Genomic DNA, 26,952 nt, shown 5'->3' with positions numbered 1-26,952 from the left:
ATTGTCTGCAAGAATAATGAGATGTGAAAACAGTAAGCCACTATGATGTAGTGGGCAGCTGGCTAGTGGAATTTCCTATGGCCTAATAGCACTTAGGAATAAGCTTTCTCCTGAACAAGCTTTGCTTTGTGTTTGTGTAAGTCACATAGTTTTACCCACTGTTGGGTAAAATTTTGGATCCAGCAGTTTGCTTTGTGGTGCAGCTTTATAGTCATTCACAAGTTGAAAAGTAAAACTACTATTGGTAGCACTGTTGTTCTTCTGTTTCTTATTGGGCACAGTAGTGAACTGAAACATTTAGGAGAAAAGCTGTTGCAGGTGTAATGCAGTATATTGGACTAGATCACTTCTTATAATCTCAGATTTCTTAATTTAAGTAATGCTACAAAATACTACCTACCTAGTTTAGGTTTTTTTCCCCTCTTGAGATTAAATAAATGACACTCTTATCATAGAACCTGGAGAGCTGCATATGGTATGTTTTTGATAATCTGATGTTGAGTTCAAGTTCTTCCTGTGACCTGTGTCTGTATAATATATGACCAGATGCTTCCTATGTTTAACCTAGCATGCCACTAGAGTTATTGTTTTCTATGAATATTTTGTGTCTCTCAGCAATCCAAGCTAGAGCAGGGGTGAGAACAAGTGGGCTTGATTCCTAGAAACTAATTGGCAACATGGGACTAAACAACCAATTCTGTAGCTTCTTTGAAAGTGTGAGGGCTACCCCTACCTCATTCATTAATGGGGTGGTGCAAAGATTTGGCCTTCTGTTCTTGTGTTCAGCATAACTGTGATAAATGTCATGTTAAAGCTCTAGGGTAAATATTCTTAGCTTTTGCAGAATTGCTTTGGAGGGGAGGGGGAGATACCGGTCAGTCTTTTGCAAGTACTTCCCAATTTTGCAAAGAGCTGAATTGAGCACAGTGACTGTGCAGTTCAGATTGGAGCCTCCTCTTATGAGGCTCATAGCTGGAAACACTTCTGTTGTCCTGTGGTCTTCCTTCTGCAGGTCTGACATGGGAGGAATGTAAACAACGCTGTCCTCCAAATGTGGTACCGGCCTGTCACAACTCTGAGGACACTGTCACTGTTTCAGGGCCTCTGGTGAGCATGGAACTGATACAGTGCATTACTGGGATTGTGAGTGGGACCAGTGAAGTTTAGGTTTGATGAAAGCATGAAGCTTACTTAGAGTTCAGCTGCTTGCAAAGGGGAGATGAATTGAAGTGGTGGAGTGGACATAACACTTTGTATAAACTTAGATACTCAAATAGTCTGTGAGAGGAAGTGATATCGCTGCCTCAGTAAGCTAGTAATAAAATGTCTCATGCATGGGCATAGCAGAGGATAAATTACGAGATGGAGAAAGGCAATAACCTCATCCCTGCTGTGGTTCCCATTAAGTAGCAACCGATGAAGAGTATGGAGGGACTACAGTGACTTGTACAGATCTCAAATATTTTGTGAGCTTTTCTCTTAGTTCATTTATATTCTTCTTCTTAGGACTCTGTGAATGAGTTTGTGGCCAAACTGAAGAAAGATGGTGTGTTCGCAAAGGAGGTGCGCAGTGCTGGTGTTGCATTTCACTCCCATTACATGGCATCTATTGCACCAGCACTGCTCAGTGCGCTGAAAAAGGTAATGTTGCCAAACCATGGCTTGCTTGGCTTATGCTCTGGCACCTAGTTTGACTATAGGTTATGTTGAGCTTAAGGGGACTCCTTTCTTCAGAAGAAAGAGAAAATATCTTCAAGAGCATGTAGACCTCTCTGAGATCTGATGTTTGAAATCACATGGCCTCAAGCAGAAGGATGTCCTGAGCAAAGAACCTGGGAGAAATGATGTGCGAAAAGGAGGAGCTGCTTGCTCTCTATCATATTGTTCTCTGTGACTTGTAAGTCTTTCTTCTGTGCTTCTTTCTTGGCTGTCTGTAGGTCATTCCACACCCTAAACCTCGCTCAGCACGATGGATCAGTACCTCTATCCCTGAATCTCAGTGGCAAGGTGATCTGGCTAGGAATTCCTCTGCAGAGTACCATGTGAACAACCTGGTGAATCCAGTGCTGTTCCACGAAGGTCTGAAGCATATTCCAGAGAATGCCGTTGTAGTAGAGATTGCTCCACATGCTCTTTTACAGGTATATTGGATTATTTTAGTATGACACTCTATTGATAGAATCATGCTGTTGCAAGGAGTTTGAGGGTCTGAGAATTAGGGAGGACTGCAAGGGTGTTGTTGTTGTTTGTTTGTTTTGCTTTGGATTTTTGGTGGGTTTTTTGTGTTTTTGTTTGTTTGTGGGGTGTTTTTGTGGTTTTTTTGTTTTTTGTTTTGTATTGTATTGTTTTTCCCCTAGTTCTGAGTACATTTGCTTCCTTCAGTACTTCTGAGCTTTTCCCAGTTTTAAAGTTTGGGGTTTTGTTTGTTTCTTTGTGGTTTTTTAGGGGTGGTATATGTTAATATTAAAAACAAAAAAATCCTTAACATACTACCACTTCCTGACCCAGGCATTCACATTACTGCTGTTATTTGTTCCTATGCACTTCAGATAACAGGTTTCTGAACTGCATAATGAGTAAGGAAAGCATTTAATTGTTTGGATCTAGTGGAGAGTGTGTGCAAAAATTATGGTGGAGTGAAACACGCAAAGACTTCACAGGCCTTCTCTATGAAAAAAATCTGTTACCGTCTGTACACTGAATTTGGGTTGTGGGTGGGTGGCAGTGGTGTTTTCCCCTCTTCACCTAGACCTAGTCATCTGAGACCACAGGAGCTTTCTTTCTTCTTAAACTCCTTCCCCTAATGAGATTAGATCATTACTCTTTTCTCCCCAACCTATAAAACTTGATTCTTGTAAAATTAGCTCCATTGTAGAGAACACAAAACATGAGGTGCATTGGGAAATACTTGCTCCTCAGGATCCAGTGGTGTGGTCTTGTCTCTGTCCCTTAAGTCTCAAGGACTGGTCTTTTATCGTTGGTCAGTGGCATGCAAGAGATGTCTTAGGAAGAATTGTAGTTACTCACATATCAAGATAAATAGTTATACAGTGCTTCTGAGTTTCAATCCAGTGTATTTTTACTACGTCATGTTAGTCTTATGCTTTGAAAGTGACTTGAAGGGAGAATCAAGAGTACAGTTTTTAAATTGGGCAGATATTTTTCTCAATAAAGAGACTATATGCCTCCTGTTGAAATCATTGAACCATTTTGGACTCTAATGCACGTGACTAAGACTTCATTGTCTGGGTTTGAGGGTGTTCTGTTTTTCTCTTCCATTCCTTTTCTCATGTAAAGACCATGGGATCAAATTGGAGAGGAAACAAAAATTAAGCCAGGTGTTCAAGGCTGAGTTTTTTTGTCTAATAGCTTTTTGCTTGAAAAATGCTTTAGGATACTTCAGACTAGAAGATGCTGCCCCTGGGAAGGGAGTGTGTGCAAGTGGGAGGCATGAGAAGGTGACTTTGCAGTTCTTCAAGTGCAAGTTTTGATTTCACTTCAGTCTGCTTGGGAAAGGGATATTTGTGTTTTGGCAGAATTACATTAATATTCTGTAGGTTCTGCTTTACCAGAAGTGCAACAGCTTGGTTTGCTGGAAGGGTGCTCTTTCCTGGTAAGGTGGTGTATGTGCCAGCAGCTAGCCCAGAACTCTTGGTACAGATACATAAGTGGTTTGAAACCTATAGACAAAAATTAAGGGACAAAGTAGTAAGTAATGCCTTTCACCAGTGATTTATGGATTCTGCTTGACCAGGCTATCTTGAGGAGAACTTTGAAACCAACTTGCACCATTCTACCTTTGATGAAGAAAGAGCACAAAAATAATTTGGAGTTCTTCCTAACACAGATTGGAAAGATTCATTTAACTGGGTAAGGAGACTAGGGGAGGAGGATGAGTGGGATGATGGAGGGGAATTCAGGTCTCTTCTCTAATATGCATCTCTTCACATGGATTCAAATACTCCTTCAACAAACCTTTAAAAAAATGGGATGTACATGTGTGCTTTACATACTTAGCATGCTCACTTGTGAAGTGTTCCTGTGGGTTAGAGACTGCTTGGGCAGGGAGGGTGCCTTCTAAAGACGAGTCCCATTTTAAAAACCTAGGAACCTGGAACCAGCTTCTGGAAATAAACTTTGCATCTTACAGAATGTTAATTACAAATTTGGCTGCAGATGTACCATGTTCATGGTACATCTCAGACGTGGAGTCCAAGACCAATTACTGCCTGACCTCTTAAGTATTATAATCAATTTTTTTCCTTATTTTGTCTTCTCATCCCTTCCAGCACTGTCTTGATAATTTTTGTCTTTGTAGGATAAATGTTCTTGGAAATAACTTGTTCCCATCTGTGGAATACCCTGTCCCTGTGGGAACACCCCTCATTTCTCCATACATCAAATGGGACCACAGTCAGGACTGGGATGTTCCGAAAGCTGAAGACTTTCCAGCAGGTTCCAAAGGCTCTGCATCTGGTTCAGTCTACAATATTGGTGTGTTGCTGGTTTGGGGTTTATTATTTGTTTTTCATTCTCCTGCTTTACCTGTGTAAAACTAAGAATACTCAAAACAGTACCCTGGAAGCCATCTTCTGAAGCTTAAATGTTTGGGTTGGACTGAAAAAAACCCTGTATCTGCTTCTGAAATGGGATGAGAGAACATGAACAAACCAGGGACCTCTGTTGCTTTAGACTAAGAGCTAATTTTAAGAGCTGGTTATTGTCAGGCAGGATAGTTGGGGAAACTAGAATCTCTTGTAGATATTAAGGGGTAAAAACCTCTCTATTAGAGTGTTTTTATTATTTTTATTCTGCTCTTTGTTCTTTGACAGATGTGAGTCCTGACTCTCCTGACCACTACTTGATTGGTCACTGCATTGATGGCAGAGTTTTGTACCCAGCAACTGGATACCTAGTGCTGGCTTGGCGAACACTGGCACGATCTATTGGCATGGCCATGGAAGAAATGGCTGTTATGTTTGAAGATGTCACAATTCATCAGGCAACTATCATTCCCAAAAAGGGTGAGTGAGGAGTGCTGGTATAACTGCACAACTGTTCAGTGAAGATAGAGGGAGTGGGAGGAAAGGAATGCATGGGAAAAGTGAGGCAGAATGCAGGAGAGACACTATAAAGAAGAATGCAGCATAACTGAGCAAAGGAATGGATTTGTACTGTCAAGTAGTATACATTATGGTCATCTTTATTACGTGTTGTGAGCAGTAAGTCTAGAGAGAGTGAAAGAAGTTATGCTTGAGGATGGTAGAAATAAATGACCTCACAGTCCTGTCTTCTGCATTGTTTCTTGCAGGATCAGTACAGCTGGAAGTAAAACTCATGCCTGCATCCCACTTCTTTGAGGTGTCAGGAAATGGGAATCTAGCTGTGAGTGGTAAGTGAAGGAAGTGTACATGTATATATACGGTCTTGATAAAGTCCATTATTTATGAACATTGGTAAATGACTGTTATTCTTGTTACTGTGCCCTTCAGGGAAGATCTCCCTCCTAGAAAACAGTGGTCAGAAGAATTTCTGTAGCCAGCCAGATGGCTTTCGGACTCAAGTAGACAGGAGCTCAAAGCCCAGGCTCTTGAAAGAGGATATTTATCAAGAGCTGCATCTGCGTGGATATAATTATGGACCAACTTTCCAGGGTGTTCTAGAATGCAACAGTGAAGGTGAATTTCCTTTCAAACAAAGCACAATGAGCCTGGATATTGTAATGATGACTATTTGATCTTTTAATTCCATTTGTATTAACAGTTCAAACAGTTCAGCTGACTGTGCCTTGTGAGGTTATTATACATTGTGTGATAAGAGAGAACAACCAGGAGTTATAATAGAGCATTGAGTAAACTGTTCTCTCCAATGTGTAACTGTCTGGTGGAGTTTACGGGGGAAGCTGGATACATGCACCAAACTTGGCATTTAATGAGCAGTGACATTCTAGCATCTGATGAATGGTGAAATGGTGAAACTTTCTCTTCCTCTTCTGCAGCAAGTGCAGGGAAAGTTCTGTGGAATGGGAATTGGGTGACCTTCCTTGACACTCTGCTACATATGCTGATCTTACCTGAGACTGGCCGCAGTCTACGCTTACCCACGAGGATTCGCTCAGTCTGTATTGATCCAGTGCTGCATCAGGAGCAGGTGTGCCAATACCAGGACAATATAGAAGGTAATGTCTCTCATGTTTGAACTTTTGCTGGTTGCTTTGACTGCTGGGTGAATGTGTGAATTCTGAAGTAGTAGGATGGACTTTGAGGGGGCCCTCCTAGTCTCCAAGCTATTCTGTAACTCTGTAACCTCTCTATGTATGAGCCTGACATGGCACTGTTCGTCAGATCACCTTGAACAAAATCTTTTTTTGTTTTCAAACTGACATTTCTTTCCTGACTTTCAGCTTTTGAAGTTGTTGTGGACCACTGCCTTGATAGCCTTAAAGCAGGAGGTGTTCAGATCAATGGTCTTCATGCTTCTGTGGCACCACGACGACAACAGGAACAGATACCTCCCACCCTGGAAAAATTCTGCTTTGTGCCCTACACTGAGAGTAGCTGTTTGTCTTCCAGTGCCCATCTCCATACCTATCTGGAGCACTGCAAAGGTAGAGTGGGATTGCTTTCTTGTCATACTAGGAGAATCTTGCAGCCTGAGAGAAGCTGTTGATACTACTTCAGAACATCCAAGATATTAAGTGCTTGTCTCTGTAGGAGACTTCAGCAAGGGTTCTCTGTATGATTGCTAGAAGCTAAAAGCTACTTCTGCCTGGAATCTCTAGAATGTGGGAAAGAGTAGAAAGCCATGAAGAACATCTATGCTTCTGTGACAGTCAGATGTGGTGTCAGATGGCACAACCCCTTCTGCAAGCAGAGAGGCAGAAATCATCTTTAAGGAGAAATCCAACCTAGTTGCTTTAGACACTGGCAGGAGAGCTTACTTAAGTGAGTTTTTAACCTTGGTTTGTTGGGTTTTTTTTCCTGTGAACTGCCAAGATCAGCAAGGTGACATCCTTGTTCCCATTTGATTGTGGGCACATATCCAAACAGGGAAAATGATATAGTGAGGCACACGTCAAAACAGTTGTTTGCTACAAGAACAGAAAAGGAGCAGTTCAGTTTGTTGTGAAACTGGTAGCTAAATACATGGATGGGGAGACATCCACTAAACTACTTTTTTTTTAAAAAAAAAATTATTCTAGTGGTGAGTTTTGCTTCATCTTGAGACAGTAATTTGTTTTCACTGTATGTTGGTAAAGTGTATTTTTTTTTTCCTTTAGTTTTCCCCTGCAGTGTCCAAATACTGCCCCCATGGGGTTTTTTAATCTAGGCTGTGGTGGGAATAATTTATTTTTTGTAATCCAGTTCCTGATCCTCGATCAGGATGAACTATTTCCCATTATTTTATAAAGCAAAAAGGCATTTTAGTATTTTTGTATCTGCAGAAACTTACATTTTTTCTCCACAGCTCCCTAAATCAATCAGAAGTTTTCTGTTAGTTGCCCTCTTTCAGTCAGTCTTACCACAGGTAACTGGGGGGGTTTCATTTGTTTTGCTACAAAGCCTATTTGTTTGGGGCAGCTACTATACAGTACATAATCATGTGAATGTAAGGAGGCTGCACTGTATCTGTGTGGCCGGGCTAATGATATAGGATGCTGTAACATGTGATGCTGATGGGCTGGTGTAGCAAATGGAGGTGAAGAGGAGAAGAATTCTTGGAAAATCTTGACTCTTCCTTGAATTTCCCCTTCTATTTCATAGGTCTGATCCAGAACTTACAGTCTAAGGTGGCAGTGCATGGGGTCAAATTAGTCATCCCTGGACTAGAAACTGCAGTGGCTGCCGCAGAGTCCGCATCTACACAGAAGGGCCTTCAGCATATCCTTGCTGAGATCTGCCGTCTTGAGCTAAATGGAAACCTTCATTCTGAGCTGCAGCAAGTTGTCATTCGAGAGAAAATGCACTTCCAGAGTGACCCTCTTCTCAGTGGATTGCTGGATTCTGCAGAGTTGAGGACTTGCCTGGATGTGGCATTGGAGAACATGATCAGTCACAGGATGAAGATAGTAGAGGTTAGTTGGAAGCATGGGTTGGGACCATAGCTAGTGTTTCTAGGCCTTCCAGTAACCTGATTACATACTGCTGTTGTTCTAGTTATAATTCTGGATATCACTCGCGTTTTGATGTGGTTTCTCCTTTTCCTTCCCCTTCTTTTTCCCACAGGCTAATGCAGGAAGTGGACAACTGTTCTCTCGTGTGAAAAGTATTCTGAATGCTCAGCCCCTGTTGCAGGTGGACTACATTGCCACTGACTGCATGCTGGAGAACCTTTCAGCTATTGAAACAGAGCTACAAGATGCTGGTGTTGTCTCTAGGCAGTGGGATCCATCTAGCCTTCCCTCTGGAAATCTGACTGATGCTGACTTGGTGGTATACAACTGTTCAACAAGTGTTTTAGTGAATACCACTGAAATACTATCTAATTTGGCAGCTGCTGTGAAAGAAGGAGGGTTTGTTTTGCTACACACGCTTCTTAAGGGAGAAACTCTTGGAGAAATTGTCAGTTTCCTTACGAGCCCAGATCTGCAGCAGAAACACAGCTTCCTAAGTGAGGTAAGCCTCCTGGAAGAACAGATATGTTCACCGTGGACAGTCTGAGTCTCCTGCTTGCAGATGCTGTGATGGTGAATGTATAGTAGGTGTCATTTGCATGCCTTTACATTGAGGCCTTCTACAGAAATACCTAATAAACACTTCTACAGAAGAGAGGATTTGCAAATTACTACATATTAGGTTGAGAGAGTAAACTGTTGGTTCAGTCAGGAAAGCCTTTCTTAATGCAGCTGAAAATTATTCATTGTCTTTTGTATATCTGTCTAACCTGTACGAAAACACTGGCCAGGACAATTCCTTTATTGTTAAAATCACGTGCTGCATTGCTGGGTGAGGTATAGCTCTACCACTGTGGGATCCTGAAATGATTCAGTGTCAGAATATCTCTTACTTTTGATACTACTGCTTGGAGTGCAATTTTACAAGCTAGTTAATTTCTTCTAACATTAAAGTGCTCCCAGAAGGAAGATTCTTCTCTTTTGTTTTTCTTTTCTTCCTTTCCTCCTCCCTACATTATGTGATCCCATAAAATGAGATACAGTAAAATAAGCCCTGAGAATTTGCAGGAGGGAGAGAAGAGTGTCAGCATGATATCCTCAAACCAGTATATCATGCAGATAAACTAATGCCAAAGCTGGCACCTTGGAGGAGGGAGAGTGAATGGCAAGGGCAAGGGTGGAAACTGGGGCAGCATTTTCTCTTGGCAGCTGTTAGACCGAGCAGTAATGGAAAAATGCACCCCTGCAGAACTTACCTATTTTTCCTGATTTGAGGGCATGCAGCCTCTCAGCTCTCTTCTAGAATGAGAAGAGAGTAGCACTTCTAAGAGTTGTTCGTAATTCTAGGATGGCGTAGTTGGACTTAGAACTTTGCAATTACATGGATTCTAGCCCTTCACTTCCTGCAGACATTTTCCAAGGGGATTTGAGAAGAAAGATTAAGTTCTTTGCTCTGCATCTTTCCCAGTAAACAGAGGGATAAAGAGAAGACACTGAGCTGCTACTGTCACCAATAACAAAAAATACAGATCTATCATTAGTATCAGTAGCCTGGTATTAGCAAATCCGTGCGAGATGATACATGTCAGTTAAATGCACCTTCTCTGAAGGAAATTACATAAGCCAGGCAAGGTGGTGCAAAGCTTAATATAGTTCTCAATGTTTTCTAGATACAGACACTGTCCCTGGCCCTTGATATAAGGGATCACACTGTAAAATCCTTCTGCTGGTCTGTGCCTGGCATATGAAAAGCAAATGGATGCTTTTCTGAGAACCTGCAGTCATCTTCATTTAATTCAGATAGTAGATCCTTAAGTGTTTCTGGATATGCCATACATGCGTTTTCATTCTTTTATTTTTCTGAAATGCCATTTCAGTGTAACTTAGATATATGGATGCTTCTCCCCTTGCTTCTCTGCATCTCTATGCAAACGGGGCTTATGTGACATAGGGTAGACACATTCAAATACCCTATGGAATCTGACAGCATGGTCAGGTTTTTTGCACACCTGTTAGTGTGCTAAGATGTGGTTCCCTTACCAGGGCTTTGAGATACTTGTACTCCCACTTTTGAAAGATTGTTTTGGGAAGAAGGCGTAGTGTAGATGTGGATAAAACACTGTTACGTTAATCAAACGTGTATTTGTACTGAGACAATACAGAGCAAATTTTCAAGAAAAAGTAAGAAAACTTGACTTTTAACTTTGTTGTTAATTTGTTGCTTTCCCTAATTTGACAGGCACAGTGGGAGGACTTATTCAGCAAAGCTTCACTGAATCTTGTTGCCATGAAGAAGTCATTCTTTGGCTCAGTTATTTTCCTGTGCCGTCGGCAAGCTCCCGTCAAAACACCCATTTTTCTGCCAGTAGATGAGACGAGCTATAAGTGGGTTGAATCCTTAAAGGTGAGAATTCCTGTGTCCTAGGTATCTGAATTTCCAAATCATTATACTTTCTAAATGAGATGTTTAGGAATGTTAAAAGAGGAATGTGTGTGTGTGTGTGTTCAGTTACTTTTAATAAAATAGAAGTTATTAATCTCTGCCAAGGATATGAGGGCTATTTTCTTCATGGTTCCTAGTAAAACAGTTTGGGGTTTGTCCTGTAGGAGGTCTTGGCTGACCCGTCAGAGAAGCCTGTGTGGTTGACTGCCACTGGTTGTGCAAACTCAGGAATTTTGGGAATGGTGAACTGCCTTCGCCTTGAAGCAGAGGGCCACCGAATCAGGTATGTAAGCGTGTCCTTGAGTCACATTTGGCAGATATTTGTGTTAGCTTCTTCTCAGGCCTGTAGCAAAACAAACAAAATGACAACTCTTGTCTTCAGGTGTGTGTTCATTTCCAACTTAAACCCTTCATCTGCTGTCCCACCCACGAGTCTTTCTTCCCTGGAGATGCAGAAGATTGTTCAGAAGGACCTCGTGATGAATGTGTATCGTGACGGCAAGTGGGGCTCCTTCAGGCATCTCCCATTGCAGCAAGGTACAGCCTTTGAGAGCTGAGAATCACTTGCAAAGCCTTGAATCTGAAGAAACTTTGAATAGAAAATGAGTAGTTATTGTTCCTGCAGTTACCTTTTATTTTTAATGAACAATTTTGAATTACTCTGCTCCAGCTCAAAATGAACAGTAACACACTGTGGTGCCAGGAGGAGGGATAGGCTATTTAGAACATCAGTAGTATTGCAGAGCAAGAAAGTGCTCTCTGGATGGCAAATGGAGGAGGAGTTAAAAATTGCACGAGGAATTTACTCATTTTGGAAATGACGTACCCTTGTTAATGTGTGTAAGTTCTTCCTGTTCCTTCTTCTGCAGCCCAACCTCAGGAGCTGACAGAATATGCTTATGTAAATGTGCTGACTCGTGGAGATCTCTCATCTCTTCGCTGGATTGTCTCCCCACTTCGACACTTCCACACAACTGATCCCAATGTTTTACTCTGCAAAGTCTATTACGCATCTCTCAACTTCCGGGACATTATGCTGGCTACAGGGAAGCTTTCTCCAGATGCTATCCCTGGTGAGTTAAAGTTACACTAGAAGGAAATGTATTGATGTATTGTTGTTCTAGAATTAATCTCTTGCTTGCTAGTTTAGCACTGGCTAGATTGCATGCCAGTATGCCAGAAAGCATGCTTTTGAGAAGGAAGTACAGCCCTGCTGCAGGAACTAAAAGTTCCCAAGCTCTACTTCCAGTTACAGTTCCCTTTTTATAATACTGCACAATTAACAAACCACGCTCTGAGAAATGCTGCTTGCCGCATTGTATAGCTACCAAGTGTGAGATAAAACAAGTTGATGGAAGTTCCAGAGATGGGCATGGTAAATACCTAGGTGAGAATGTTGACATTTCATGCTGCCGTGCTGTTGGACATGCTTGGATTTCAGGGAATAAAAATGCCCAGTGAAGTAATTGCCTGTTTACAAAATGGAAGTGGTATTATCTTGCTTCATAGCAAGTTAAGAATTTATGTAATGCCTATGAAATGGTTTTAAAATATGTATTTAAAAGAGAGGGGGTGGAATATGTAAAAATTTAGTGATTTGACTAAGTCTGGTTTCCCCTTCGTGACTGAACCACTTGGCATAATGGAAGGTGCCCCTACCTAAGGCAGAAGGTAGGAAGTAGATGATCTTTAATAACATAAACCATGCTATGATTCTATAACCGATGTAAGTGTCTGCCTAAAAAGTGACTTGGCAAAAATTAATATTTCACACTATATTTTTACAGTGATCATCCTTTCTAGTTTAGGTATTATTCTTTTTCTGAGGGACAGAATTGCCTCAGAAACAAGAAGTTTTCATGAAATTTCTCAGATGCAAACTGGAAACTAAAGCAGTGTCATCAAGGATAAATACTTCAGATTTAATGAGGCCACGTCCTTTTTGACTACTCTTGGAGTCAGACGTTTGCTATGGCAACTTATGAACTGTGTACAGAATAGACAAATCCCAGCACTCTTCCTGTCTCTGGGGTTTAGACCTTCAGGGACTGCTGCTATAGTAAAGGAATTTTAGAAGAGATTTTTGGTTTTTTGTAAAAGGTATTAATGTTCTCTCAGGTAACTGGGCTTTGCAGCAATGCATGCTGGGCATGGAGTTCTCAGGACGGGACCTGGCCGGAAGAAGAGTGATGGGATTGCTGCCAGCAAAGGGGCTGGCCACAGTGGTAGACTGTGAGAAGAAGTTTCTATGGGAGGTGCCTGAAAACTGGTAGGTCAACTCTATTTTCTGATTAAGATACGCCTTCTTGCCTGAGGCTTGTGACAGCCCTGATCAAACCTGAGTGCTGCACAATGGCTAGATTCCCCTCTGGGAAATGTTAGCAGGGCTATAGTGTCCCAGGCAACTGGAGGATTTTGGATTAGATTCGCTGCAGGGGTTCAGCACTTTTTTTCGTACAGTGGCTTGCACGAGTTTCTTTCTTTTTGGGCTCTTAGCTTCATGTGTTTCAGTATGCACTGCGATATCAGTGTTGGTCATGTTACTGGTTAGTTACTGAAATATTTTTGCAAAATTATGAAACTTGGCTGTGCTTGGCATCTGTGGTAGTCTGCTGTATGATTGACAACCACTTACACTTTATCTGTCTTGGCAATGGAAGCTTTCTGTTGCAGAAAGGCACATTTCGTCAGGAGAATCTAGCAGTCTTTCCCAAGGCTAACGATACCTCCTCCATTTTGCTCTTTAGGACTCTAGAAGAAGCAGCTTCAGTGCCTGTGGTTTATGCGACTGCTTATTATGCTTTGGTGGTTCGAGGTGGTATGAAGAAGGGTGAGAGTGTCCTTATTCATTCTGGCTCAGGAGGTGTGGGCCAAGCAGCCATTGCCATTGCCCTGAGCATGGGCTGCCGTGTCTTTGCTACTGTAGGTGAGTACTGAGGGCCCAAAGTCATGGAGAGAAATAGATTATAGATAATAAATAGAGGAAGCGTGTGTACACATTTAGGTATATACTTATTTCCCCCCAATATAATCTGCTGTAGCTTTGATCTAGTTTTCAGGCTGAGAACAGGTGACATAGTAAATACAGCTACTTAATATGTGCTTGAAAATTCCACAGCCCAGTCAAATATATCTATCTCTGTACACTATATCATCAAAAGAATGGAAGGAGATCATGGCTTCCTCATTTTAAATTTCATGATGTGAATCCAGTGCCTGTCTGTTGAAAGGCTCTGAATCTGTTTCTGGTCCTTGCTCTAGCTCATAAATGAGCAGTAGCAATCAGACAGCCTTTGTCCTAAAATCTGACATCTTGAGATGCTGAAAGCTTAGAGAGGGTTTCTCAGACTTACAGTCCTTGGGGGAAAGATGTGCAGCAGAAAATGGGCTGTTTTTTTAAAAGAATTAAATTAGTGACATCTTTTAACCTGTCTTCTACTTCCAGGTTCCACTGAGAAACGTAAGTATCTCCAAGCAAGATTCCCACAGCTAGATGCTAATAGTTTTTCCAGCTCCAGAGATACTACTTTTGAGCAACATATACTTCGAGTTACCAACGGAAAAGGTGAAGTTCAAGAAACATTTTCCTTTTTTGGTCAGCTAAGCCATATTATGCAGTTGTGCATTCTAAAGACAATATGAGTCTTTAGAAGATTGGGTTAGGCTCTCAGCAGAGTTGAGTTTAAGTAGCTCCTTCTCCTTTCATTGCAGGTGTCAACCTCGTGTTAAATTCCTTGGCAGAAGAGAAGCTCCAAGCCAGTTTGCGTTGTCTTGCTCGACATGGACGCTTCTTGGAAATAGGCAAATTTGATCTGTCTAACAACAGTCGTCTTGGTAAGATGGAAAAACACCTCTAATTAGGTTTTAGCTGCTGCCCAGCGCCCCCAGGTGCTTGTCTGCAGGACAGCTCTCCAGCCTCCCCAAAGTTTGTGTTTGGGTCTGGTTTACTTGGTCTCAGGTGCACAATTGGCATTTGTTAAATTTTATATCACTGATGATTGCCCAGTGTTCCAGTCTGTCCAGACACCTCTGCAAGGCCTCTTGTCCCTCAAGGCAGTTAACAGCATCTACCAGTTTTGAAGGCACAGGGCAAGACAACCCTGATTTCTCTTGGATGGGAAAACATTTTTGAATGCTATAAGGTGATGTGTTAGTGAAAAATTACAGCAGTGTTCTCCTGTTGTAGAATGATTGCATATAGCATTGACAGCCTGCTTCCTTATTCTAATTAAATTTCGGAAGATCCCGTCATGTTGGAAAACCTTGCTATGAGGAAGAGTTTCCTGTGGAGATAGACATGATGTATGCAGGATTTTAGCTCGACTCTAACTCAGCTGTCACTAGACAAAAAAAAAAAAAGTCCTTTGTAATATGAGACTGACCATGATATAACTTGTCCTTTCAACACACAGTTTTTTGGTGTGGAGTTTCTGTGGAACTGGTCTGCTTATAAGAGGACAATATAATGTTATGTATTGGAGACTATATGCAAGAATGAGTTTGAAAAATGTAGAATTCAAGCATCTGACTGCTTTACTCCTATGACCTGCCCAGAAATGTTTCTGAAGAAGACGATAGGCTCCATTTTGAAATGTCAGCAGCGTCAGGTCATAACCAAGTTGCTTTTTCTAGGAATGTCTCTCTTCCTCAAGAATGTGGCGTTTCATGGCATCCTACTAGATTCAATATTCGATGAGGGAAACCAAGAGTGGGAAGTAGTATCAGAGTTGTTGAAGAAAGGCATAAGAGATGGTGTAGTAAAGCCATTGAGGAGTACTGTCTTCAGCAAAGAAGAGGTAGAAGCTGCGTTCAGATTCATGGCACAAGGAAAACATATTGGCAAAGTTATGATCAAGGTAATGAGATAATGATTTTGATTCTCTGATGCCTCTGGCCATCCTCTGGTGACTATTGGATATTTTGATCCATTTTGAGTTGAAGTTCTATGAGTAGGGCAGCACAGGGTCGGTTTTTTACTGCCGGCACTGTCACAATTATAACTGTCAAGTCTGGCACGGATTCTACAAGGTTCATTCCTATTGACTGGAGGAGCATAGCATGGAAAGATAAGAAATGCATTATATATCTGATTATCTGATTGTAACTACCTTTTTTTTGTGTGTGTGTCTTGTTTCTGGTGTTGGTTGGGGTTTTTTTTTGTGCGCAAAGGTACAAGAAGAGGAAAAGGAGTATTCTTCAAGAAAATCTGAACCAGTTAAAATCTCTGCAATCTCTCGAACCTCCTGTCCACCTACCAAGTCTTATATCATCACAGGGGGCCTAGGAGGATTTGGGCTGGAGTTGGCACAGTGGCTAGTTGAGAGAGGAGCACAGAAAATTATACTGACATCTCGTTCCGGCATACGAACTGGTAAGCAAAAATTGTAAGGCAGCAGGGAGCATGACTACCTTTCAACAGACCTCAGTTTGTAGTTTCTCTCAATTTTTAAGTGTCCTATTGGTGACTAATAATACTTTGATCTCTTTCCTTTATTATCTCACTTCAAGCTGTTGTCTCCTTTATTGTAAAGGAGGAACTACCTTTCAGCTTGACCCTTTTTTTCCAACTACTGCTTTCCCCCTTTTATGCTTCCTAATTCTATCAACCCATTTTCTCTGTTATACAGGGTTCTTTTCTGTAGTCTTTTTTTTACCTTTATACCCTCTGAAAAGTCTGGCTACCTCACTGACTTGTCCGCTGGCTGTAGCATGTTGAATCACATACCACAAGGAAGGGCCTAAAAAACGCCTTGTTAAATATACTTTGTCCCTCAAGTTACGTGTTTGGATGCTCACTCTTGCTCCTTAGATAGCTCATCTGTAAATACGGCCCTTACTATCTGATAGCATCCATAATTTTTACTCAGATTTAAGGCATTACTTTGATTACAATGGCAGCATTGAGATTTTATCAGTGATAGTGTTCAATTATTTCCTCGTACAAATTCAGTGATAACACGGCTTCTGCCTCTACAGGTTACTTCTTTCTTTTGGTGAGTTCACAATCACACCAGTTGTGTATACAAACACATAGATCAAATACTACTTCTCAGGTTCTGGCTGTGCAGCTACGAACTGTTGCTTTGCTCTAACGTAACCAATTTTCCCAATCTCAGTACCCAAATGTTTGCTCATTTCTCTTCACAGTTGTATTTTTCCTTCCTTCCCCCCCACCACCATCCTAACCCTTTGGTTCTCCCAATGCTGTTCTCCACTTCATCTCTTTAGAATTTCTGAAATTCAGACGATTTCTAGCTACTGTTCAAGTTTTGTCCAATTTTTATCTTGTACTTGAATCAGGAATTATTTAGCTATTCAGTCCCTATCTAGTCAGAAAAGCATAAAGGAGCAGCTTAAACCAAAGCCATATGTTTGGGATGCTTCATCTCAGGAGCTGTCCGCCTTTATTTTTTCTAGGCTACCAGGCTAAACGTGTTGAAGAGTGGAAGGCGCTGGGAATCAAAGTCTTGGTATCTACCAGTGATATTGGAACACTAGAAGGAACGCAGCTATTGATAGAAGAAGCTTTGCAGCTTGGACCAGTTGGAGGCATCTTTAATTTGGCTGTGGTAGGTGACAAAAATGCTCAGGACTTCTAAGAGGCAACATCCATTCATGTGACTTTTTTACTAAAGGCAGTCAGGCTTCATACAATTTTAGTTAAGTTCTCTGTATTTCAGAGGACACTATGCTTTGGTCTTGCCTGGTGACTAAAGTCTTATGGGTCTGTTCCCTTAACCTAAGAAGCAACAGTATTTGGCCAGCGAGTTCAGATCTGTGGTAAGACAAATGTTGCTCTAGACTCCTGTGGACAAGAAAAAGCTCATGCAGAACTTGACAGAATTTCTGCAGTGTCAATACAGAAAAAATACTGAAAAAAGCAGACTTTGCAAAAGTCACTTTGTCATATTTTGGGATATTCAGGATATGTCTGTACTGCAAACTTACGAAAATATATTGCATAGCAATATCCTCTCATATCTCAAGCCATGTGGCATATTTAAACAGAGAAACTGGAGATACTGAAACTGGAGATACTGAAACTACACTTTCTTTTTTAATCCCTCTCCCCACCCCCATAGGTCCTTAGAGATGGCATGATTGAAAATCAGACCCCAGAATTATTCTGGGAGGTCAACAAGCCAAAGTATTCAGGCACCCTTCATTTGGATTGGTAAGTGCACATGTGTAGAAGGGACAAATAAGAACTGCTTTTCAAGTCATGGAACTGAGTTGTTTTAGGCTTGCACTAGCCTTTGACGGTAATACAGTTAGCAGGTTTTTCTGATGGGATTCCTCTCACCTGCTCTGCTCTAAGGGTGACTCGTAAGAAGTGTCCAGACCTGGACTATTTTGTTGTGTTCTCCTCTGTAAGCTGCGGAAGAGGGAATGCTGGGCAAAGTAATTATGGCTTTGCCAATTCTACCATGGAGCGCATCTGTGAGCAGCGACATCATGATGGACTGCCAGGTAAGATGACTTTACTCATTGCACAGTATAAACTATCTTGCCAAACATCCAAATGAGAACCAGCTCACCAGAAACCTGTGCACTTATCTGGAGTGATAAAGTATGTTGAAGGCTGTTTTCTGCTTCCGGATGTTACCCCGAATCATTCATGTGTGAATGAATACTGACCATTTAACAGTACAAAGGAAATGCAGGCCTTAGCATAGCTTGCTATTAAGTCTCTTTTTTATTAACTCAATCCTGTTGCTGCCATGTGCTTTAGTTAGCTGCTTAGTGTGTTCTTCTAATTTCTTCTCCAGGCCTGGCAATCCAGTGGGGAGCCATTGGTGATGTGGGTATCTTGATGAAGACAATGGGAAACAAAGATATTGTGGTGGGGGGAACGATTCCCCAGCAAATGAGCTCATGCCTGGAGGTGCTCGATATCTTCCTGAATCAACCTCATCCTGTCATGTCCAGTTTTGTCCTAGCAGAGAAGGTCTCAGCGAAAGCTGAAGGAGGTAGTCAGCGGGATCTTGTAGAAGCTGTTGCTCACATCCTGGGTAAGTGCTGTCACTCAAGCACTACTGGACAGTGCCTGCTCTCTCACTACTTTTGGAAAGCAGTGGTGCTGCTGTAGGTGCTCCGTTCAGCATCTCTTCCTGAGCTCCTGTGGTGTGGCAGTGTTGCTGTTGTGAGACTGTTTGCTTATTTTTTTTTCCCTTTACACTGCTACTTCTCTCAAACAATGATTGTTTCTTGTATGGGTTTTTCTCTTACTGTGCTTACATAGATATGCATATATACTCCAGTGTCTTGGGTTTTATTTAGAGTGAACTGGTACCTTTCTCCAATGGAGAATCAACAGAAACAGCCCCCAAGAACAAAATTTTGGGACAACACATACATAACTAACTTTCTGAGTACTATTTCAGCTTTCAAACATTCACCTTGGTATGTCCCCATGCCACATAAAGTAGCTTTTGTCTACTTATTGCTTAAGTGATAGTGTATTCACTTTCCAGCTCTGTCCGTCATCCCATGTGAACGTGTAGTAACCATAGCTTAACTATGCATTACAAGTGCCATGTCCTTCTGTCTGTCTTGATTCTGCTTTCTTTTACCACTGTGTCTCTTATTTTTGTGTTGGTAGTGAATAATTGCTGTCAACTCTATCTACTACTGTCCACTTCAGTGGTCTCTTTTGCAGACAGAACTGTCTATTCTGATCCTTTGTTTTCTACCAAAAAAGGTACTGATAAATGAAAGACGGTCTCCAGAGTGTTACTTAAGGAATTGTGTGCAACTCACTGACAGCAAATCTGATCTCTCAGAGCAGATGCAGCTTTTAGAAATGATAGAAAAGGGTCTGGGAACCCACACCAGCTATAGGGTTAGTTTGGGAGAAGAGTATAAAAGTAACAAAGGGAGGAGCTAGTAATAAAGACTAATCGTGGGAAGGGTGGCAACATGGGGCAGCACAAGGTGGAGGAGGGGACAAAGAGCTGTAGATGCAGGTGTTACATTATGAGAGGCGTTTTATGGGTAAGGAAAGGGTGAGAGATTGAACAGTGTGAAAATTGAAGGGGAAAAGGCAAATGAATCCTAGACGTATCACCTCCTCCTCCAGTGTCATAGACATCAAGTGGTGCAGTCAGCCATCACTGACACTTGATAACCTTCACGTTGTTGTAGCTGAGGACTAGTTGCATTAGGTCTCGGACTGCAGTTTCAATTAGAGCCTCCAGTGTGTGGAATTTTTCTAGCTGACTGACTTCTGTATTTGGTCTAGAGCTGATGTGAAAATGTTCACAGCCATTTAGTTGGGACTGATGTATCCCCTGCCATAAACATGTGCATATTTAATATGTTCTCTGAATACTAGATCCTGTGTGACAAGGTGGGGGTTGTAGAAGAGGTGACTTATGAAGGTGTTAGATGATCCTAGAAGGTAAACTGCAGCTCTGCAGTGGTAGTTTATTGAAATTTTTAGGAGAAAGAAGAAAGTGGAGAAGGCTGCTAGAAAGGCCTAGAGCTGAAAAGAAATTGGCCTTTTGCTAGTATGCTCTTCTCTTCTCAGGGGTCCGTGATGTGAGTAGTCTGAATGCTGAGAGTTCCTTGGCTGACTTGGGCTTGGATTCCCTGATGGGTGTGGAGGTGCGCCAGACGCTGGAGAGAGACTACGACATCGTTATGACCATGAGAGAGATTCGACTCCTTACGATCAACAAACTGCGTGAACTTTCTTCCAAGTCCAGGACAGCAGAGGGTAGAGTTGTCTGGATTAGGGTTGCTACCAGTCACCTGAGTCCAAATAATTAAGCTTCCAATCTGTTGCTTTCATCTCTAGTGACATAAGCCTCTATCAGATCATGAAATAAGGTTATAATTGAATAGCTTTTAAGTGACCGACATGTCACAAAAGTGTATTGCCCACTAGGACAGGCCCATCATTTCTGGGGGCAAGGGTGTACAGGCCAGGCAAGCGTGAAAGCTGCTTTCTTGCTTGGCTAGCAGCTGCACGTATGAGTACTCTTACACAGCTGTGTATGGGATGCAATTTGAGACCTTTTACTTGTTTGGGGAATAAACAATGTAATGTTATGCTTACAGGAAGCTAAAAGCATATGCAGTTCCTGCAGAGCAGCTGACAGTAGGAAGATCTCTGTGTCTATGACCTGACGTTGTAGTGAGGCAACAGGCTAATCCAGAGCAGCCCTGAGATTGTCCTTTAGGATTATGGCTACATGACCAAGACTGATCCTGAAGCTAATTGGGTTTTTCTGGTGTGCTTTCCTTCAAAGATCTGAAGTCATCCCCACTGATGAAAACAGGCCCAGGCGAACCTCCAAAACTAGATTTGAACAACTTACTGGTGAACCCAGAAGGGCCAACAATCACTCGTCTCAATGATGTTCAGAGCATGGAGCGCCCTCTTTTCCTTGTTCACCCCATTGAAGGATCCATTGCAGTTTTCTACACTCTGGCCTCCAGACTTCACATGCCCTGCTATGGGCTCCAATGCACAAAAGGTATCTCAGTTCTTCAGCATCCTGAATTTGCAAACATAACATTATGAACTGTGGTTGCTTTTAGAGAGGGCTTTGTTTCTAGACTATTAAACTTGGAGAAGCAAGTATCAGGCCTATTAGTCTGCAGAGGGTCATGTCAAACATCCCTGGTATCAAGTGGAATAATAGATTAAATTGAAGAGTGTATGTATGCAAAAGTCAAAGCATCCTGTTCAGCCTGTCCTTGGAAAGCAGGAATATTGCTATACATTGTCCTAAATGCAAGGTGTTAACCGTAATTTAGTAATTTATCTGCAAAGTAACCTGGATGTTTCCAACAGGATTATTTCTGAGTGCACTCAAACGTACTTGTCTCTGCCAGTGTCTTTTCACCAGTTTTTCTAACTTACTTCCATGTTCCAGCCGCTCCTTTGGACAGCATCCAAAGCCTGGCAGCCTATTACATTGATTGCATGAAGCAGATACAGCCTGAAGGACCTTACCGCATTGCTGGATACTCTTTTGGTGCCTGTGTGGCCTTTGAAATGTGTTCCCAGCTGCAAGCACAACAAAATGCTTCGCATGCACTCAACAGTTTATTCCTTTTTGATGGGTCTCATTCCTTTGTGGCAGCATATACCCAGGTAAGGGGCACAAAGAGAGTCTTCTTTCTGGGAACCATCCTCTCTCATCAGGGCTTATTTTTCCCAAAGCTTCTAGAAACTATTCTAGATATGAGCAGTCGGAAAAGCTGGCAGACTTTTATTCAGAGGTATTTTGGAAGACAGCTGGAGACAGTGGATGCTTAGAGATGGCTGAAGGGTAGAAGCACATGAGAGGTGGTCTTCATTAAATGGCAAGAGTTCAGGCACAAATGTTGCTCTTGCTATGATAAATCATAATATTAGTATGTCTTCTGGAAGATCCTGGTGCCTGCAAGTCAAGATCCTCTCTTAGTGATTCGAGGAAACCTTGCTTCAGGCTTCCATTTCATTTTCATCATACTGTAGAGAATACTAGGCTCTTGGCAATTGCCACCTGTAGATTTGCTTTCTAATCGGTCCTGAAGGGATTTCCCCGTCTTCTTTTTTTTCCCCCAGTTCACACCTTTGGTTCTGGAATTGTTTTTATCTGACTTTTAACATCGGGCACATCCCTCTCATGTTCGCACTGCATTGTTCTCTCTTCCAGAGCTACAGAGCCAAACTGACCCAAGGAAATGAGGCTGCACTGGAGACTGAAGCATTGTGTGCCTTTGTTCAGCAATTTACAGGCACTGAATACAATAAGGTACTGTGTCTTATTTTCCAGATCTGTATGTCTTGATAGTGCACAAGAGGGTGCGTGTCTTTGTTCAGTGGGAATGATTCTCAGCTGTTGAGACTAATGTGAAAAAAAAAATGTTAATATTTCCAGCTGCTGGAGGTTCTTCTGCCCCTGAAAGATCTGGAGGCTCGTGTGAATGCTGCTGTAGACCTAATAACTGAGATTCATACAAACATCAATCGTGAAGCACTCAGCTTTGCTGCTACTTCATTTTACCATAAGCTGAAGGCTGCTGACAAGTATATACCGGACTCCAAGTATCATGGGAACGTGACGCTGATGCGGGCAAAGTCTCACAATGAATATGAGGAAGGTCTGGGTAGAGACTATAAACTCTCAGAGGTCAGTCTCAGGCCCACTGGTAACTGTCTAACAAGAATTAGAACTCGCCAAAAGCAAATTAGTTGATTGGTTTCAGGCATTTTCTGTGGGTAGTGAGGGCCAGAAAGTCTTGCCTGTATATAGGATGTGTTTTCTATAGCTGCTTCTTGCTCTCTAGAATGACTTTGGATAATAAAGATGTTAAAAGAGAGCAACTTTCAGTCTCTTTTCACTGTAGACCCTAAAGTTAGTTCACTGAATGAGAGCAGCCTTCTGAAGAGCAAGTGTCAGTCTTCAGACAATAAAGGTGGCTTTTTCTCAGTTACCTTTTTTTCACTTAGAAGCTAGTAGTTAGAAGTGGGTTTCTTGTGGGCTAAAAAAGGTTGGGGTTTGGCCTGTAGTCCAGATAAGGTCACTGTTCTTCAGCCCCTGCTCACATACAAGGCTTAAGTTGGTGCAAATACCAGGAAAAGGAAGTGATTTTCAGAATCCTTTCCTGCTCCTGGCATCTCCTGTCCTTTCAGACATCTTAATTTAGTCCTTATTGATTCCAGGCTAACTTATATGTTATTAAAGTTACGTAATAACCTTAAAGGAAGATTTCCGGTGGTGGGAGAAAGATGGTGAGGAGAGGGGGTGTTTATTTTTTTTACTTAAGGGCTTGGAAGTAGCTACTTTATCATTCACTTTTTGATATTGTAGGTAAATTATTCTTTTGGTACTCGGTTAGTTAACTTCCTGCCCAGCTTGTATTTGAATGGATCACCTGTCAGGCTGTCAGACTATTGTGCTTTAAAACACTGCTTCCAAGCAGTGCCCCACAGCTATCTGTGAAAATGTGTCAGAGTAAAACTGGGGCTGTTTTTACAGAGTTTGACAGAGACAGTGGTCCATATTATGAGTAACTTAGAAGACTAGCAAACCCAAAGTGGCTAAGGTGACCAGCTGGTTGTAAACTGTGAATGAAAAGCGTTTCTTTTTTTGTACTTAACGCAGGTATGCGATGGGAAAGTGTCTGTCCACGTTATTGAAGGGGATCACCGCACCTTGCTGGAGGGAGATGGCGTTGAATCAATTATTGGGATCATCCACAGCTCACTGGCAGAGCCACGTGTCAGTGTCAGAGAGGGTTAACTTCTACTTCCTCACTGTCAATGACGAAGAAAATGCCAACAACATTCCTAGTTATGACAGGCCCCAAGGAACTCTTCCTGTTCAACATCTCATCTGCTCTGCTGCCAGAACTGGGAAGTCCAACTGGACTCAATTGGTGTTTTTCTGTCTCTTGCCTATCTTTTCCTTTTCCAACCTTTATGGGTTCTATCTCCCTCTTTTCCTATGGCTGTTTTTCCTTGTAGTCTGCCTGTCCATGTTAACTGTAGTGCTGTGACTCTGTCACTGTGCACTGCAGTGAGGGTTCCCCACAGATGGTTGCTTCCTACACCCTTGGCAGTATAAAAAACAAATTTAGGAGTAGATTTCTTGTGCTTTATATTGTTTTTGTCTTAACAGTATTCCAAAGGGTACGTGATAGCACTTGTTGACCAAGCTTAGTGAACAGGAGAGGAGCTGCAGCTGATTTTGGAGATACTTCTTATCTGTGAAGAATCTATCTGCAGTTTAGGTCAGAAAGAGAATTCCATTGAGGGTTTTGTAACTATATTTTTTAATTTGCTATATTCTAAGTATTTATTGTGTCAAACCAGAGACTTCTTACTTGGATTTAATTTATCGTGGGTTATGGGAGCAAAAAAAACATCCCTTTTTGGAGGGGAAGGTTTATTCTACAACGGACGGTTGCCCATCTTTGAAATAAATTGGTTTCTTGGTTTTGGGTTGGGTTTTGTTTTGTTGTTTGTTTGTTTGGGTTTTTTTTGGGGTTTTGTGTTTGGGTTTTTTTGGTTTTTTTCCTTTCTCCCACTGCCCTGCCCTTTTCAGAAAGGAATAGGTAGAAGGAAGGATTCTTGCCATTATATACTCTTCAGAGGAGAGAGAGGCCTGGGGGGATGGGGTGGATGGTTTGACAGATGCTGCTGTATTGAGCAGCCATAACTTGATAAAAACATGCAAAACTGTCCATAGGCAGGTACATGGTCTATATTTGTGCAAGGTTCTGTGGCCTGCTCTGTCAGAACCTTAGTAAAGCATTAAGATTATTGCTTTACCTTATTGCCTCTCACCTCCAGTCTTGCCACCTAATGAAAAATTTGGAATGGAGAGGGCAGGGAATAGAATTCCTTAATAACTGAACAAATCCTCCCACCTCTGCTCTCCTATAATCAAAGCTCAGGCAAACATACAAGTATCTACCCAATGCTACTATATATTTTATTTAGCACAGGGTTTGCTTAAACCTTGTGTGTTCATTTTCCTTTCAGTAATGAGACTGGAAATCCCACATAAGTTAGCTAAGTAATCAGTTTGATGGTCTGATTTTTAAAATACAGTAGTACCTTTTTAAAGGAAATTTGCATAAAATTCGATTGAAAATTTTCTTGGCTTTGCTATGCTGGATCTGTCCTTTCTGAAATCAGTAAATCCTTATTACACTTATGATACAGAGGAGACCTGGGTAGCAACAGAGGACCAACTAGGAGGAGCTATTGTGCTTCTCAGAACTGCTGTAAAAGCTCAGTTCTCTCATTCTTCATCCCCCAGTAAAGTATTCTGGTAGTACAGGAGCATTCCAGTTAACGGAACAGATGGCTCTTCACTGCAAGTTCTGACCTAGTGTCTTTTGCTTATACCATCCTCTGTTGATAGTGGCTGGGTTTACTGATTTTAGTTTTATAAAGTATTTCTTTTGTGAAATCTGAAATAAAACAACATAATGTCAGCTTAAACAATTTTGAAATGTCTTGTTTTTTTTATTTTCCTTTTAATTAATACTTTTTGGTCTGAAGAGTGTCTTTTTGGCTTTTCTGGTATTAAACAGAATTCATCACTGGTTGGCTTTTGAATTGTTTTCTACCATCATTTCTTAATCCCATGTTTCACCTGGTATATCTCACTTCTTAGTACAAAGCACGAACTGCTGCTGATTTGTAGAAATAGTAATAATGAAAGCTCAGTATTCTGAAGCGGGGCTTCTTGTTGCCACGATTTTGGTACTTGTATACGACCGTCATATTATTGAAGTGGAAACTTTTAGATGGACTTTTATTTGCAGTATTGGACAAGCTATTAATACTCCTGCCTCAATTTTCCCATCTGTAAAATGGGATAATAGTGTCTACTTCAGAGTCTCTCTGAAGGTTAGAACGTTAGGCAATGGGTATAAATGCTCTGAAGTTCTAGGTATGATGTCTAAGTGACACACAGTAACAGACAGAGGAAATTATTTGATGTGTGAGGGATACTGATACAGGAGTGGCTGTATGAGCTGTGTGCATACTCCATGCGACTTTATTACATCTGCACACTGTCCCTGTATCTACTGGCATTGGATGCTACATAAAACAAATGGGGACTAGTTAAACAATTGGTTTAACTACTGGTAGTCATAGTGAGCCTGAAAAAAAGTAGAAAGAATCCTACTTGCGTTGGTTATATTTAAAACTGGAAGGAAGAAGAAAGGATTAAACATAAAGCAAACAGGTGTAATAGTGCTGTACTAAAGTGTGTAATATCTGAATGGGCTGTGTGGAAGGAGCAAGGACTTAATGCTGTCCCATCTGTTGAAGCAGGAGTTTGATGAGTTCCCTGTATAAACAAATATGCATGGTTTCGTGTAAGCAGAGCCGCTTGAGGATGCTGTTTTAGCCATAGAAGTTGCTGAAGAATTACTTCTAGCTTATATACTGTTAATGTTTGTGTGGTTGCGATTTGAAAAGCAGAAGGTTTTGTTCAGGGGTTTTTTACCCCATAATGATCTGATTATGAGCTGCTGCCATGTAACCTATTATATAACTGGCTGCTGAACGCGGTGTGCCAAAAATAAAAACCTTGTTAGTGCTGGTATTGCTTGTTGTATCTCAGTAGCCCATCAGATTAGACAGATGTAGAATAGTATCAGAAGGCAAAATCCAGTATTGCAGTTTCTGGTTTTGAGAAGATGAGGACAGAAGTGAAGTCCCTCACACCTACCCTTCTCTATGAAACTGAAGTGGGGATTCTTGTCAGCTGATGCATTCCATCCTTTTCAGATGATAACTTCTCACAGGCTAAAACCATACTGATCTTAATCTCAAAACTGAAGAACAGTTCTCTGACCGGGGAATTGTTTAGGCTCACAAATGCACATTGCATTGATGGACTATATGCTATATACCTTAAATCTGCAGTAGAAA

At 41.5% G+C, this 26,952-nt stretch overlaps 1 protein-coding gene across 1 annotated transcript in view; it reads left to right on the top strand.

Annotated features, from left to right (window-relative positions):
* Positions 1–25,623, top strand: part of FASN (fatty acid synthase) — a 42,717-nt gene extending 17,094 nt beyond the window's left edge. The window contains exons 12-43 of the mRNA XM_040082063.1: positions 1,013–1,107; positions 1,507–1,641; positions 1,938–2,141; positions 3,755–3,870; positions 4,319–4,494; positions 4,833–5,024; positions 5,312–5,392; positions 5,493–5,678; positions 5,999–6,178; positions 6,404–6,607; positions 7,764–8,074; positions 8,226–8,615; positions 10,353–10,517; positions 10,721–10,839; positions 10,939–11,093; positions 11,426–11,629; positions 12,675–12,825; positions 13,304–13,482; positions 14,002–14,121; positions 14,268–14,390; positions 15,189–15,412; positions 15,726–15,927; positions 16,974–17,125; positions 17,639–17,730; positions 17,875–18,026; positions 18,326–18,568; positions 20,086–20,274; positions 20,810–21,037; positions 21,440–21,660; positions 22,208–22,306; positions 22,433–22,684; positions 23,660–25,623. Of these exons, the coding sequence (XP_039937997.1) occupies positions 1,013–1,107; positions 1,507–1,641; positions 1,938–2,141; positions 3,755–3,870; positions 4,319–4,494; positions 4,833–5,024; positions 5,312–5,392; positions 5,493–5,678; positions 5,999–6,178; positions 6,404–6,607; positions 7,764–8,074; positions 8,226–8,615; positions 10,353–10,517; positions 10,721–10,839; positions 10,939–11,093; positions 11,426–11,629; positions 12,675–12,825; positions 13,304–13,482; positions 14,002–14,121; positions 14,268–14,390; positions 15,189–15,412; positions 15,726–15,927; positions 16,974–17,125; positions 17,639–17,730; positions 17,875–18,026; positions 18,326–18,568; positions 20,086–20,274; positions 20,810–21,037; positions 21,440–21,660; positions 22,208–22,306; positions 22,433–22,684; positions 23,660–23,797 (5,678 nt within the window). The 3' untranslated portion in view covers positions 23,798–25,623. The remainder of the gene's footprint in view (positions 1–1,012; positions 1,108–1,506; positions 1,642–1,937; positions 2,142–3,754; positions 3,871–4,318; positions 4,495–4,832; positions 5,025–5,311; positions 5,393–5,492; positions 5,679–5,998; positions 6,179–6,403; positions 6,608–7,763; positions 8,075–8,225; positions 8,616–10,352; positions 10,518–10,720; positions 10,840–10,938; positions 11,094–11,425; positions 11,630–12,674; positions 12,826–13,303; positions 13,483–14,001; positions 14,122–14,267; positions 14,391–15,188; positions 15,413–15,725; positions 15,928–16,973; positions 17,126–17,638; positions 17,731–17,874; positions 18,027–18,325; positions 18,569–20,085; positions 20,275–20,809; positions 21,038–21,439; positions 21,661–22,207; positions 22,307–22,432; positions 22,685–23,659) is intronic.
* Positions 25,624–26,952: the final 1,329 nt, after the last annotated feature.

This window comes from Hirundo rustica, chromosome 18 (genome assembly GCF_015227805.2).
Source record: "Hirundo rustica isolate bHirRus1 chromosome 18, bHirRus1.pri.v3, whole genome shotgun sequence".
Lineage (NCBI taxonomy): Eukaryota > Metazoa > Chordata > Aves > Passeriformes > Hirundinidae > Hirundo > Hirundo rustica.
This window is presented reverse-complemented; position numbering and strand designations above follow the sequence as displayed.